A 16900-nucleotide genomic window follows, 5' to 3' on the forward strand; every position below is an offset into this window, starting at 1 on the left:
TCAAAACTACTGGTCATTCTGTCCAGGAATGTCTGTGGGTCATCATTTGTTTCTATCGCACAGTTAACAAATTGTTCACGGTAGTACGCCTCTGTTTTTCCGTACGTTCGTAGTAATTGTTCTTTCACCACGCTATAGCTGCTCTGGTTCATGCATATCTTCGATGGAACCTCTGCTACGAATGACTTCGATAATAAGAATGACCATTTGTCTTCGGGGTATTCCAGTTCCCTCATTTCAATTTCAAATTTCTTCAAAAAAATGTCTATGTCCATTTTAGCTTCTTCGAATATTGCACCTTTATACTTTGCTAGTTTGTTCCCTGTAGTTTCCCCTTTTCTTTTATCACTCTCTTTTTCTTGGGTTGTTTTTAACTTTTTCTCGGCCGTCTCTTTTTCGAACGCCAATCTCTCTCTTTCAATGGCAACTAATTCGTTTTTCTTTTCCCTTTCAATGGCTATCTTTTCTCTTTCTCTTTTGTCCTCCTTGTCTAATCTTTCCTTTTCTTTTTCTCTTTCTCTTTTGTCCTCCATGTCTAATCTCTCCTTTTCTTTTTCTCTTTCCATTGCTAATCTCTCCTTTTCTTTTTCTCTTTCCATTGCTAATCTCTCCCTCTCCATCAACCTTTCTTGTACGTATTTTCTTAGTTCTGCCCCTTCAAGCTCTAACAACCTTCCCTCTTCTTTCAACGCTGCTACCTCAGCCTTGTCCGCCATTTTCTATTACTATTAATCAAATTGAATAGTATCCTATCGCTAGATCTAGACTATATAATATGATATCTCTACTATCTGTTGACAGGAGATCAACTGTGTATAAAGGACTACGTAGGTTTTACCTTTACGTTGGGCGCCACTTGTTACGTTCCTTTCTAGCATGAGACTCTTTAAACAGTACATTAACACTAAAACAACAACGTCATCGCTTAGAACTCCTTTTAATTCTCATGAACACTAGAACACTATTTCGTTTCTATTTTCTCCATTTTCTTTTCTCCTCTCCGTTCAACACGCATTCGCACCATTTCACATTTACATTAACATGCGCACGTAACATTTAGTTTGGCAAACGCAAAGCATCCTTGACATTGTATTTACTGTAAAATTCTTTAGGTTACCTTTAACCGACATTGCATCTTGCCATTTTTTTTTTCTGTGTTTCTTTATTTCATTGCTCAGCTGTAATCCGTAGGTTGTTAAATTGAAAGATAAACAGTGTGAACCTTGTACTGTGTTTAAAATTAATCATGATTTCTATGAGAAGATGTCTATACTAGAATTCGCATATTTTAATTTCGTCTTCTTGTTTTGAAAAAAAAAAAGTCTCAATCCAATGCTATAGCAGTTATTTATAGAAGTAATAAGAGTTAACATCATTTTCGAGTCTGTAGGCTTCGATGACTGTATATCACGTGACTACACAGACCAAGTTGTGAGCTGCATACTAAGCTACCCTGATACAGGGTCGTCGTCCACCAGAGGTCCATTAATTACGCTTTTTGCCGTTAGCGCCTTTCTTTGGCAAGGACTTTGTTTTTTTTAATGTAGGCCTCAGATGTGTGTCCTGCGTCCTTTGTCAGAGTTGTCTAGGTGTCTCTTTCTGAACCCATTCCTTTCTAGGTACCCATAAATCAACTGCATGTAATCACAAAGCAGGGCGTCCAAAGTAGTTAACTCTTTCGCTCCCTAATTATTATATATTAATGAGTTCAAATCAGCGTTGGTATCGTACATTAGGAGAGAAAGAGTTAAGTATACAAAAATAAGAATGTTGTCGTGTTTCAGATTTTTTTTCATTAAACTATTCATCATTCTGAGATTCATACCGTATATATATATATATATATGCATTAAAAAGAGCAAAATAAAAGATGGAATGTTACCCAGGAGCAGTAAAAGTGATTTGATAGTTTCCAGGTGTTAGTAATCTCCAGTATTCTCCCTGGTCTGAGGTTCGAACCACGTGATTTATGCCACTCACTTTAACAGAAGCGTTAGCCACTGGGCTACCTGATGCAGTTTTGACTATACCTTTCACCCCGATGTGTGTCTGTATTAAAATGAGACAAACACATTTCTATTAGTGACACGGAATAAAATATGACATTTGCCTAAATATGTAATGAATAGAATGCCTAAACTATGACTGTTTATAATAGTAATAATAATAATAATTTTTATTATTATTTAAAACGTATTCCAAATTTCCTAGCACTGCACGGATCAAAAAAGAAATACAAGTCATAGTACTCTTTTTAGGTGTCAACTGAGAAATTACCACCCACAGACAGGCAACAAGAATCTTCCTAGGAAAGTTTAGGGTCACGAGGATGTCTGTGTGTAAGGTCAGTTTTAACATGAACTTCGGATGATATTACAATTGGGAATATAATAACTATTATCATTTACTATTCCTTTGCTTCTGGAATTGTTAATCATTCGCCTTAAATTTAGAATTTGCATTATTTTTAGTTAAGATTTTGAATCTTAAAATTATTTACTTTGGAATTCAATTCTGTGTGGAAAAAGACTCAAACGAAAAAAAAGGCAGACAAACATTCGCCTAAGTGCTCATCAAGAATGCCAAGCAAGGAAAGGTTTCTTTACTTGGTTAGGCAAGATTCACTGATCAAGATTATTTTATTGTGTCGCTAGAAATATAGGTTGCTGGACTTGTATTATTTTGGATACATAAATGATGACAAATGACCGAGTATAGAGCTTTGGTCTTGCCCTCTGTCAAAGTCACCTCACAAGGCAAGCTAGATATCACGTGACAATGACAAAATTAGATTTCTGTCGTGTTTTTAAATTTAGAAAATATCACCAATTTAATAGAATATAATTGAAAACGTAAGTCAAAGAATGAAACTCAACTTCGGTTTACTTATGTAGTCTTACTTACTTGTTCCCATTGTAATCTTACTTACTTGTTCCATATAATTCAGCAAGGCCTCTTTGTTTTCTTTCCAGAAATTTGGAAGCTGATTTTTGTTTGGATATTTACAGCACGAGACTTCCAGCGTGATCTCAAATGTGTTGCTTTTCAAATAATTGAAGTCTTGCATTCCACCTGCCAGAATTTAAATCACAGAAGTCTAGGTCATTGTATCGAAGAAATTCAATACTCAAGTCCCAAATAGATTCTAGCCAATAATCCTAAATAGATTCCGATCTTTCTATTCTTCGCTTTAGTTACTTGTAATTGACTTTTTTCTCTTTCTTATAATGCTGTTCTTTTTTTATGGTGAGAAGATTATATTGTTTACATATTGGAGTTCCTGCTCGGATCCATAACTAACAGATGTCAGTAGGAGCAATCGAAAGAAATCGATATTGATGTATTATTTGGCACTTGAGTATTGAGTCCTTAAAAGAAAAACGCTTTACCGCTCAGTCACAGCGTCTTAGTGATATTTAAAAGGAAGAAAGGTGGACACTGAGACAATGGGCGAATAATATCAAGGTTTAGACCAACGGAGTCTGGATGAATGTCTTAAACAATTTCGAAATTTTCATATAAGTAAAGTTCCCATTTTAGACCATGCGGTCTACAGGGCAGATGATGTTAAGGTCATCAGTTTGTTTGGCCAAATGTTAACAAGCAGGGTGTCATATGGTCAGCCCAAGGACAAATCATTTTTACTTTCCCCAACTAAAGTCAGGTTCCCATTAGAGTTGGGTGGACTCAGGGTCGCCTTAAAAATCCTGAAGTTCTAAATCCAAGGCTTCAACTCCCAGTATTCATCTAGATTCGAACCCAGGACCCCAAGTTCGGAATCCAAGCGCTTAACAACGCGCGCCTCCCCCCACAATAGAAGTAGCTATGTTTTAGAAATTACCTGCAACTGTGTACCAGTTGGCGCCGTTAGTGATTCCGTCAAGGAAATTGTCACCATTACACTGTCTGCCGTAGTGCATAGTGGGGTGAGAATAGGAGTAAGACTTGGCTAAAGCCTTAAACGTTGCGTCATCAGGACTTGCACTGTAAACACCCTGGACAAAAATATGAGAGTCAATAACGATGTTCATTGAACCAAAGTATGTGGGATTTGATAATAACGTTTGATTGTCTAAAGAGTTGAGCCGAAGGCTCTTCGAACTCTAGCGCGTGTTCTGACTGGAAGAGGTCCTAGTCCATGTCTATGATGAGTTTATTCGGCATCTCATTATCAACACATGTGGTGCTATTATTCGTTGAATTGTTCAGTATTGCTATTGCTATGACTTTTACATTTTTTTTGCTACCTGGTGTGGTTGATTTACTGTAAGACTTACAGGAACCATCTACGATTTTGTGATCCCCCCTTTATTATCTTTTTGCATAAACTTTTACAGGCTATGCTTCTAAATATTTTCAATTGTAGACCTATTTACTTTGATAATGTTTTTATTAAGAAAAAATATAGTATCAACTTTTTTTTTACCGCAGATATATCCTTGTACTGGTGATCATCATAAGGATAATTAGCCACCAAAGATCCTCCGTGTAGGTTAGCGGATAAAACAAAATTAGGCATGGCATTGGTAATCCAGTTCATGACTGCTAGTGTCTCTTTCTGTACATTTCCCGTAGGCCAGAATTGATCTGGAAAGTTGCGGTTCAAATCCACGTCTGCAATGGAAATAATGTTTAATCTCATTAATCTTGAATACTGAAACATGAGTTTTATACATGAGTTCAGTACAGTAACACCACTCACTGAGTTAGAGGCCTAGTATGGTATCCGTGGGATCAGGTTAAAAAATATGTTGGTAGACCTTCCCCCTCCCCCCCTCCCACATAAGATGAATTCAGTGTGGAACAAAAAAAAAAATAGCGAATAGTCTGTACATTTACCAAAAGACACTCCAATGCAAGTAGTGTAAAATCTGCATTTACAAAAGTGCAAAGAGTCATCAGACTCATCACCAAAGGCTCTTAGTCACAATTTATGGGTTCAAACGCAATGAAACCCTCACTTAAACTGGTCGTTAAGTCACTGGCTGTGGACTCCTACTGGTCGTCCATTGAATTCCAAACGATTCAAGAGACAAAAGGTCAAAACAGCTTTTTATTTTTGATTGAAGATAATCTATTATTAACTATGTGTTGTTTTCAAAAATAGAAAATCTATACTATAGATACTTCGGGATCTAAACTATATTTAAATATTAATTTTTGGAATCCTTTTGTTCGTCGTTATTGCTTTTTTTGTGTGCTAATGTTATATAATTAATACGCTGTTCTAAGAAATATTGTAATAATCCACAAAATCTAGGTACACCCATCAATATCCACATGTGCCAATAAAAAAAAACTAAGAAGAAAAATTTACTGTTTTTGTTGGCTCTTCCTGTGAGCCCAGTACAATCTCCTTCTTGGGCAATTTCAAAACCATCAGGGTTCATGCTGGGCATCAGGTGAATGTCTGTACTGTCCACCAGATTGGTCACTCTAGAATCCCTGCCGTAGTTCTCTAGAAGGTACTTCGCAAGGTGCAGCAGAAGCTCTCGACCGACAGCTTCATTCCCGTGCATGTTGCCGACCAGTTTGAATTTGGGTTCACCGATTTCCCGTTCCCGGACTCTGTCAGAGATCTATAGAAAACTAAACAAATGTAATTCACACAGATATAAAGAAAACTTTTGTTAAAGTCCTTTCTAATTTTTAATTCCCTACCACCGTGAGGTAAAAAAGAGAAGTAAAGTTCCCCATTCAGACCTCGAGATCTATGGGGCAGATGATGTAAATGTCATCTGTTTCTGTGGCCCAAGGTTAACGAAGGTATAATGCGGCCAGCACAACGTCCAACTGCTTTTATTTTTTCCCCGACTAATGTCAGGTACCATCTTAGCTGGGTGGACTCAGAGGCTCCCAAAGATTCCACATTTTAAAATCCCAGTCTTCACCATGATTCAAGCCTGGGACACCCGGTTCAGAAGCCAAACGCTTTACACTCAGCCACAGTTGAGGTAAGAACTATAAATATGGTAATAAAAATATTATACAAAAAAATTCACACAATATTTATAATGACGTAAGGATTATATTTGCAAATATTGCAAGAGATGTCTCCTTAAAACCCCTATTGGATTAGCTCTAAAATATCCGAATGCTAAAGAAGATAGCCCATAACTATTACGAGCCAATCAGAAATCTTCCCGAAGAAAATTCTTTGATAAAAGATTAATGGTAAAAATTGACAATTTCGGTCTGTCGGTTAGAAAATGTGGTTCTAGTAAAATGATTATTATTTTTTTATTGAATTTAATTTTATTAAGTGGAATATTGTATTCTAAGAAACCAAAGTGTCTGTTTATATTATATAGTATGTGTGAACTAATAAAAGTTTAATGGTTATTTTCTTGCATGTCTCCCTGCGTATTCTTTGATCCTCAAACTACGTCACTTTTAAGTTCTATTAAATAAACCGTAAATATTGTGAATGTTGTCAAAGAATAGATGTTGACTGATTCAGTGGCCAGGTCTGATCTGTTCGAATATCATTGATCACACTCTCAACCACTAGTCTATAGCTAAATTGTCTTAAGTACAGGAGATTAAATCCAAACCTGATCAGTACCTGTATAACGGTCAATTTTCTTCCTTCCACGGATGTCCCAACGTCATACACCCTGGCCAGATTAGGATAGTCCTTAGCCAGTTGGCCCAGGAATGCCTGCAGTTCAGTGTAAGAGTGATAGCGGTCCATTGGCGACTCGAAATTGACCAAGGTAGCGGACCGCACACTACTCCACATTGAAAGGAGAAACACAAGAGTGCCGATCATGGCGTAGGTAGACATCTTCTACGTCACCACAGTAACCTTTCAACTACAGTATAAAGAATACAACGTATTTATATAGGTATGAGATTTTTCTTTCAAAGGGTGTCATAGGAAAGAAAAAAAAAAGAGAAAAGGATTAGAGAACTGTTAGCTAATCAAAGCAGCGCTTCTCATAGTTTGCATAGAGTTGAGGAAAAGTTTGCACTTTGAATAGCTTATAAAATCATCTCTGTGTAGTACGTTGATTAAATGTATTAAAAAAAAGGCTTTTTTTAAATTCCAATGTATGTTGTTATTACTTTTTTTAACATAAAAAAAAATTAAAACCAATTTAATATATAGTAATATAGACAACTCAGAATATCGAAAATAGTACAGACTCAAAGAAAGAAAGCTGATTGGTTTACAATAAAAGAATATTCTCATTTAACTAGAGCTATACCATCTGTAAATTCACCAACCAGAAGACAAATGTTAATTTGCAATTACACATATAACACTATATTGAAATTTATAAATACAACCAAATAAAATACAATGAATATAATGTAAATGTAAGATTAATGTATATTTCTTATTTCAAATGCTAGGTCATATTCGTATTTTTGTTTAAAGAGCATTAATCTGGTTGCCTGAATATTAAGTAAAACAAACGGGTTTAAACATCTAATTAACCTATACGACTAGGTCAATGCATGGATATCGTTTTTTGAAGGAACACCAGTAATTTAAAAATAATTACTATTTATTATTAATTGTTACATGTTGTTGTCAAACGAATATTACACTACTTTAATATGTCCTCTTTTAGACACACCTTATCTAAAGCAAGTAAGAAACTTATCTGTATCTCGCAAAAGCAATAATAGATCCAATCATATTCAATTTCAACTTATATAATACAGACGACAGACGTTACTTCAAAAAAGAAGATGATTACGCCCTACACGTCATGCATTTAGTCATGCATATTTAGAACCGCTGGTTCAAAGTCTTTAATTGAAAAGGATAAAAAGTCATAAGGTATAGGAATACTAATGCAGATAAAGGGAGAAAACAGCAGGAGTAAGGATGTAGCTGTTTACTTACGATTGCCACCGTTGTCACGGTGCTATGCCAAACTGTAATAGGCTTTTATTGTCAGTTTAAATCAATAGGAGTCAGAATGTCATTAAGTTGATAGCGTTCAAAGAGTTTCAAAATTACGCTGCAGTGTTTAGATTGCAGGTGATGGTGTGCAGACTAATACTAATGGGCACTTGAGTCATAGTGGAATGGGAAGAATGTTAGTCACACGGTACGGAAGTCAGCAACTTGCCAAGATTTTTAAATTAATTTTTACAAATTACATGTCTTATAGAATGTTCAATTTTATTGGAAGTGTAGGAAAGTGCCTTAGTAGAACTGACCCCTCCCCTTTTTATTACAAATAATACTACTAGTTTCCAATAGTTTCTAAACTCTTAATAAGTGGCTGGTGGAATTTGAAGTTGGACCTGTATTTCGAAAACGGCTCTGGTGATTTTCCTAGAAATTTGATTATTTGATAATTTATTATATATCTTCAAGAAAAAATCACTACCTAATCACATTGTAAGCCTCTGGTTGTCCGTTATATTTTTTTTTTAATATAATGATCTCAAAATTAAATTTTCCTTACATTTTTTAATACGACTTTAGTTGGATCTACCGCACTGGACTCATATGTTTCTTTGTATTCAGTCAAAAGTTGAATAAATAAAAAGACGTTAATGAACATTTTGCTCGCTCTGTTTTGTGTAGAAGTCCACATGCCCTTGTACAATTATAAGCAAGACCGTTAATTAAAGAACTGGATTTTGCAAAGCTCACTGGAAAGACGCCTTGCAAAATTGATGTAAAACAAGAAATAACAAGAATGAGAAATGATAGACCACCATCAGATTCCTCCATAGATTTTATAAAAGGAAAAAAAAAGTAGTCTACACAACTGTTAACTCATTAAGATAAAAAGAAGGTAAGGGAGAGAATAAGAAACATTCAAAGGACCTTAACTAATTTTCTATATTATTTATTAATATCAAAAATAAAAGAGAGTGCTACTTAAACATTTGTACTCTGATATCTGGTTCTACACTATTTACACGCTAGTTTGTTATCTCACAAAATATCAATTGCTATTTAAAAAGAGATTAATTCGTGAAATCAAGTTTACAAAAAAAGTGTATTATCAGAGCTCGCCTTTGATCTACAATACACTTTTACCGTGATTCCACGTGTATGGGCCAGTCATCTCAACCCTAGCTCTAATTCAATGTGAACTTACCTCGGTCTGACACACGTACGTTCTGATATGTAGCATATTATTACGTTTACAAGTGAAAATAGGCCATTGTCTCTTTCGCCCACTACCTGTCTCAATCACGCACACGATCAAACACACACACACAGGCAATCATACATACGTAAATAGACATAAAATACAACTCACATAGACGGATTTCCACACGACACAGATGTTGTAATCGAGATTCAAGGGACAAAAATCGTTACCAACAGTCAACGAGCAAAATGTTTAATGTAAACAGGTGTTCATTCCCATAAGCACCGGACTTTTCTTTACTTACAATGGACAGTGTATGCATTTTTTTTTATGCTACAGTGTACAATCATAGACATATTCCATTAACCGTAGTCGTAAATAAATAAATAATTTTTTTTCAAATCTATCTATCTATCTATCTATCTATCTATCTATCTATCTATCTATCTATCTATCTATCTATTATTCTATCTATCATTTGATCAGTGGCGTAACTTGGGTGGAGAAGGGGGTACAAATTTACCCCTCCCCCCCCCCCGGGCCCCAACTTAAGGGACCCCAAATAAGTATCCGAAATTTGTTTTTACATTAAATATTAAATATTACGCCATTATCTCATGCTTTGGAATGTCAAAATGCATCTATTCTGTTTTATCAATATCGACGGTAGGCCTTTACATTGAAGTACGTTTAACCAGGATGTTACAGAAGGATTGTGAGTAATAGGTATGAGAGATTGATCTAAACATATTTTTTATCGTTACATTGTACTTTGTGTATTTATCTCTTTTTCAGGTTGAACGTGTTGAACATTCAATCATCCATCTTTAACTGACACGAGGAAGTAAGAGAAAGAGGTAGACAAAAAACGTAATGACTCATTAATTCCGGTAGAAGGAGAACCTTTTTGGCCCGTAAGAAGAAGTCTGACTTGTAGTCTAAAGTCTCAATGGCTAGCCCTCGATACATTGGAACTGTTTTCTATAACAGGAGAAGGGGCGAAGGCGAATAACTGGCGCCTAAATCATTAAGTTACGGGCATGAGGGGCTGGCTAACACTTAGGAGAAGAAAAACTCTAAATTCAAACCTTTGCTGCCTTGCCCTGCCCAATAATGGGAAAGGCTTCTAGGGTCAACCGTGAGAAAAAAATAGGAAATCGGCGATCCTTAAGCCGTTAGCAGCACTCAGGGCTACACTCTGGCAAAACCTTCAACGACACTGACCCCAAACTGTATCGGCACTTACCCCGCCCCTTTGGATACATCAGCTGTTTGAAGAGGAGTGAACTGATGTGTGGGCGACATCTTTCTGACCACAGCTAATGCCCAGGCATTTATCTCATTCCCATGAAATGATCCATAGAGTGAAGGAGTTCATCGATACTTATTTTCGATATTAATATTGTAATAACTTAAGAGAGGCAACTCAACGAGGCATCGATGTTTATTCACGGCACATCACAAGCACATAAAACAACATCTGCCTTTAGCACAGTCTTTTCACATCGGCTCTAGACTTGGGTGGAACTTGTTCTCTTTCCTTCTATTGTCAACATCCTTCTCAGTCTAGTCTAGAACAGTGCGCACCTTCTCAGTCTAGTCTAGAATAGTGCGCACCTTCTCAGTCTAGTCTAGAATAGTGCGCACCTTCTAAGTCTAGTCTAGAACAGTGCGCACCTTCTCAGTCTAGTCTAGAACAGTGCACAACTTCTCAGTCTAGTCTCTAACAGCGAGCATCTTCTGCACTAGCTTGGATGGCGGTGCGCATGGCAGGGTTATAACAATATGTATCGATAATTATATGTTCGATACATATATGTTTCGATAATTATATGTTCGATACATACATGTATCGATATCCTTTGGTGTATCAATGTTTAAATATATATCTCCAAGGCAGTGGCGTCACTAGGGGAGTGCGGGGGGTGAAGGCCGCACCGGGTGACACCCAGCAGGGGTGACACCTAAGTGGGAAGAATGCACTTTTCTAAAATGCAACTTTTAACAATAAAAAAATACTGCCTCGAATGTCTTTTACATTCTAGTATAAACATGTCCCAAACCCGGACAACTACAAGCTATCTTAAGGCGCTCCCTCAAACATCTTATCTGAGCAGTTGCGTGGCAAACGTAACATGTTTAATTGTAAAATGTTGAGAAACACATAGTTTTAAGCCCCTCGCGCGACTTTCGACGCATATGGTTGCAAGCTCTCTCCTCAGAAATGAGTCGTCGACTTTTACAGCCACTTCCCAGCTGGTGCCCAAGAAATTCAGGACTTTTTTAAACAGGTGTGACGCCATGTTAGACGTAGACGGCCATGTTTTTGCGTGCCTCTTTTCGGCTTTCATGTTAAGGTTGACTTTGGTAAACTTGATTCGTCTTGTCTAATGATATCTTTCACAAATCTCAATCGACGTTCAGTCGCCTCTTCCATTAGACGGTGAATGCCTGTGCAGGAAAATATTTCTCTATTGGTAACATTATCTCGGTATGTTATTCGTAGGATCCTTCTCAGCCATCACTGCTCAGCCTCTTTTCAGCCTTCCACGTCTCGAAGCGTAGTGGTCGATTGTATTGAGGAGGTGAATTTTAATATCCATACTAATTGATTAGTTTCTTCAGATAGGTCGTACTTTTGAGAGACAGCTCCTGCTTTCTGACATGCAACACCATGATATGTATCTCCATCGCTTGAGATAGCACTGCCTAACTAGGTTAACAGTTCTATTTGTTCAAGCTGTGTATGACCAATGTTGATGGATGTACTGGGTAACCTGCACCCAATATACATAAGTTTGAGAGTGTTTTTATCTTTCATCACGTGTATACATTTAATTGTGTTTCTAAGTAATGCTAAGTTGTCTGCGAAATCCAACTCGGTTTGGTTTACGCCATGGGAGCCCGAATTTAATGTATTTTTTATGACATTGTCGATGACTACAAGAAAAAGAAACACAGAAAGGGAAACACATTTGAGGCCCAAAGAAAAGCCCTTATTGAAGACAGGCGCAGAAGGTGGAAAGAGAACTAAAATAGACCACCAGAGGACAACTGCTTTGTCTGCATGAGATGCGGAAAAATATGTAGGCCACAACTGGGTTTGCGTAGTCATGTGAAGCACTGTTTCATCCTTAATGTTTGGAGACGAAGACATTGCCATTTTTTGTACTGCTTTTTAACAAACTTTTCTAGAGCACTGTGAACAGGTTGAGATCTGCTTTTTAATCTATTAGACTCCACAGATAAGTATTTAAATGGGGCCAAGTTTTTAAAGTAGAACTCTTGGTTTGGAAAGATAAAAACTTCACATTTTACAGTAAGCGACGTCTGATAAAATGGCTAATTCCCATATCTCTTACAAGTCTGTGTTTTGTTTTATAGTTTATTTGTTGCTGTTTGTTTTGTTTTTTTTCAAATTTAAACTAAAAAGTTGTTAATTACATTTGAAGGAACAACACTTAGGGATTTTCATACAAAAGTTATTTAGAGTAATCTGCTCTTTGATTACACGTTTTTTTAAAAATACATTCTGCGTCCCTTTAAGCAACAAAAGACAAAGCGATATGAAGAAATGTAACTACTTAATGCCACCTTATTCTGCAAAAGAGCTGACAGCTCAGCAGCAAAAAGCTGGTTAGAAGAAGAAGAAGAATGGCACCTTATAAAAAAAAAAAAAAACGAAAAATTAAAAAAAGGAAGATTGAGAGAGAAATTGAAATAAATGACAAAACAAACTATGTAAAGGACGCCATATTAAAAGATGTTTGCTGTCAACTAAAAAATAAATTTACTTTGTGCTAGAAGGGAATGAACTAAAAATTGACACAAATGATGTTGAAAAAGGGAAGAAATATTCTTATATAGTATATTAACATACTCCCATATCAATATTTCCTCATTGTGTCAACCGGATAAACAAATGCGTTTAATATTGATGGTCTTGCCTCCAAGTATGAAAATCTCAACGAAAAAAAGATAACAAATCGATGGAAATTGAAAGCATAAAACTTTTCAAAAATATATTAATAAATATAATTTTGATCTGTTGTCTTACACACACACAAATACAAAAAAATTAAAATTAAAAGACTTCATATAAGCCAGATAGCCTCTCTACGTTTATTTTAAAGTGTGGTGATAGAACATAGGCTAAACGGACCGGGTGACACCAACACTATTTATGTCTCTGATCGTAATAGCTGTGGAGTTTTGTCAAAAGTTAAGCTCTTCTTTTAGATCTTGTGGTCTATAGAGCAGATAATTTCAATGCCATCTGTTTCTATTGCCTAAGATTTACCGCTCAGCCACCGCGATCGTTGAGTTTTGTAATGAAAGTAAAAGTCATTGCAGCAGTGGACTGCATGGAACCTATTTCTTTTTTTTTCAAAACAACGTGAATTTCGTTATTCAGAGTTTCTCAAACTTTTACTTGTGACACTATCATAGAAAATTTCTAACCAGCTAGAAGGTCAATCAAAGACCACGAATTTGAAAACGTCCAAACTTTCAAATATCTAGGAAGTACTATTAATTTCAAAAATGACCTACTAACAGAAATAAAGGAAAGAATAGCAGCAGGCAACAGGGCATTTTATAGCACCCACCATCTACTTAAGAGCAAAATGATTTCAAGTAAAACCAAGAAAATAATATACAAAACTATAATAAGACCAGCAGCAATGTATGGAAGTGAGACCTGGACACTGACAAAGACATCTGAAAATTTACTTAACACTTGGGAAAGAAAAATCCTTAGGAAAATCTATGGTGCCATACAGGATGAAACAGGGTGGAGGACACGCACTAACCATGAGTTATATCAATTATATGAAGACCCACCAATAGTGAACGAAATAAAAAAGAACAGACTACGTTGGGCAGGTCACCTTGAAAGAATGTCAGACAACAGAGGGGCGAAAATCGTATACAGGCAAAAACCAAAAGGCAGGCGACTCAAAGGCAGACCCCGAATGCGATGGATAGATGACGTGGAAGCAGATCTGAAGCAGCTTGGGGTTAGGGCGTGGAGACGAAAGGCCCAGGAGAGATCTGAATGGAAGGATGTGTTAAAGCAGGCCAGAGCCCTCCATGGGCTGTAGCGCCACTGGGATGGATGGATGGATAGAAGGTCAAGGAGAGTGAAAGAACATTCCATGTATATGTATAGGACTTATGTTTTATAAATCTGGCTGCATGGTCTTTTCACAAGCAGTCAATCGGGAGCTCAGTTTCCAATTTTTGTTTATACATACTGGATGAAAGCTTGATGCCCCTCACATTTTGATTCTTCGTGATGCCGCACTACCCACACATTGCTAGTTACGCTTCTGTCTCGTGTATAACCTTCCTTGAGTATCAATTTTAGTGTCCTAGGATGTTACGTATTTAATTTGATTTATTCCTTCTATTTTTTTTTTAGATTATTGCTATATATCCTCAATTAGATAGTTGTTAATGGGACTATCTAATATTTGTAGGATTTCCTTCTTCTATTCCGAGATAAAAAGCTTGTAGTTATGTTTTCCTGATTAAAGCTGAAGCAGTAGTGGACTGGCCCAAATGGGAAAGACCACTATATCCCTGCTCACTTCCTGCCAATAAATCATATTTCATTTTAATGTGTTACGCTTAGTACAAGTAAGCTTGGGATCCAAACAGACACCACAAACACTCATGTGAATTTATCAGTGTCAATAATACCAAACTGACATATTTTCTATCTTGTTCTTTTATATCGGTTATCCTGATACATGAAATAAGTGTTATAAAAGCCTTCTGCTGGCTAGCGACAACAGACTAGCCTTACATTTCTATGCATATACACAAAATAACGTTATTATGAGCAGGTCTACACTAACTCGCATATTACCTTATAGTATAATTCAAAGTATAATTGTAGACAATTTTGTAATGTCATATTCACATTTGGTAAAAGATTGTATCGTTGCTCGTGTTTCGTGTCAGAAGGAAAACATATTTTTCAGTTCATTTTACACCATTGTCCTTGTTTATAGTGTAGGGCCTATAAGCATTTATAACAGTATTATTGATAATATTATCGCCCCTACCGCCCCTCCCCCGGATCAGCCAGTGAGAATTGGGGTACACAGATAGGTACACAGGCTAGGGGCTTGAAGCAAGAAGGATAGTGAAGGAACTGCTAGTTAAAAAGACGGACTTAGAGACAAGACGACCATCCCCATTTCTAAATAAACATCATTTCATATCATCACATGTGTTATATAGTATATCACTGTTTTCAAGTGTATTGTTATTGTTTCCCCTGAGTGTGCATCAAGTCATCGAATCTAGTAATTCTATAAGGGTTAGGTCAAGAACATTGAACAGACACATTTAAGTACTCAGGACAGTAGACAGCGCTTTAAGAAAAGAATAGTACTGTTACGTACACATGAGTGGGAAGACGATCAAGGACGATTGATGGTAATAAACATACACAATATAAACAAGGTTACAAAGCCAGTTTGTGTGGAAACACAAACTCAGAATCGGCCCCCGAAGTGGTCCACTCAGGCAGGCAAAAAGGCAGGTTTCAATATTTTCAGAAAGAACATCGAAATGAAATTCTATCAAAGACAAATAACATAGAAGAAGGGAGAAAGAAGGTTGACAGATCTTGTGTGGTACCCCAGCGGTCCAGTAGACCAAAGGATACGTGAAAGTGAATGTGAAGTTAGATTTCAAACTGGCCTAACTGATGTCTTAGAATATCTAATTGATCTAATTGTTTTGTAAAGGGGCATTGTCATATTGAAATCCTCAAGAAAAAAAAAACATTTCCGTAAAAAATAATATAAAAAATTCCTTTAGTTAAGTGTTCTATGGCGATAGTGCATTGCTGCAGCACACGCGATAATATGAAAATCTACTTATTAATTGTTGTTTTAAATTATGTCCAACTTATATACATACTAAATAGATTTTTTCTCTTTAAAAGAAAGTAAATTTTTTTTTATGTGTAAATGTTGAGATTAGTATGACAGAACTTTCTTAACTTAGCAATACAAATGTTAAAAAAAAAAAATTTTTTCACAAAAAATCTAAAACCATTTGCATAAATGTGTTGCAAATCTGGTGAGTAGCCATCAACCCTATTAAAGAGTCTCCCGTGTTTGTTACTATTAATAATGAATAGTTGTACAAGTGGTGTTTTTTTATGAAACAACTGCTTGCATAAGTGATTTAAAAAATTATATTTTTCGCTTTTAGAAAAGAAAAAAGTTGCCGTTGCATCAGAACTTTGAACGGTCTAAAATATTGTGATTTCAGATTTTCAATATCTTTTCTAGTTTATGTGATCAAACGGGACGGACGGACGGACGGACAGACATTCAACACAAACTAATAACTTCTTTTCCCTTTCAATGCCTCTAAAAATCCTTTAAAATAAAACAACAAAGCTTTAAAAAGGGAAAGAACTCTGCCCTTAAAACTATATTAATAATGTACAAGCTATTTTCCTTATTCGAAATCAAACAAAATATTTGATTTTTAATAATAATTAATTGACTAATTGGGTACCTTTGAATTGATTCATTTTGTGTTAGATACAAGACAAATTTGTTAAAATTATCAACTTGAACTTAGAATACGTGAGGGAGAAATAATGTTAACAATTACTTAAGGGGAAATTTAGCCATATCTGTGAATACTGAAGGGTTAATTTTGTTTGTTGGTATCAAATAAAAAAATTAATTATGTAATTTATTGATTAATTGGTTACTTTTTATTTTATTTATTCATGACTTATCTATGGCAATAAATAATTGTGCGAAGTTTGAACCTGATCCGAGAATGTTTTTGGG

The 16900-nt window shown here is 36.0% G+C and overlaps 1 protein-coding gene across 6 annotated transcripts in view; it reads right to left on the reverse strand.

Annotated features, from left to right (window-relative positions):
* Positions 1–15013, reverse strand: part of LOC106060038 (carboxypeptidase D-like) — a 21069-nt gene extending 6056 nt beyond the window's left edge. Inside the window, exons 1-7 of one of the 6 annotated variants that reach the window (XM_056008146.1) lie at positions 14944–15013; positions 6566–6815; positions 5318–5579; positions 4427–4614; positions 3842–3995; positions 2930–3072; positions 1883–2049 (exon numbers count right to left, since the gene is read on the reverse strand). In XM_056008146.1, coding sequence (XP_055864121.1) covers positions 1883–2049; positions 2930–3072; positions 3842–3995; positions 4427–4614; positions 5318–5579; positions 6566–6787 — 1136 coding nt within the window. In that variant the 5' untranslated portion in view covers positions 6788–6815; positions 14944–15013. Of the gene's footprint in view, positions 1–1882; positions 2050–2929; positions 3073–3841; positions 3996–4426; positions 4615–5317; positions 5580–6565; positions 6816–8865; positions 8967–8989; positions 9218–9239; positions 9379–14943 lie in introns of those variants that run through there. The other 5 variants (XM_056008147.1, XM_056008145.1, XM_056008148.1 and 2 more) reach the window with 5 other exon arrangements.
* Between the last annotated feature and the right edge of the window lie 1887 nt (positions 15014–16900).

Source organism: Biomphalaria glabrata, chromosome 13, assembly GCF_947242115.1.
Source record: "Biomphalaria glabrata chromosome 13, xgBioGlab47.1, whole genome shotgun sequence".
In the NCBI taxonomy this organism is placed as follows: Eukaryota; Metazoa; Mollusca; class Gastropoda; family Planorbidae; genus Biomphalaria; species Biomphalaria glabrata.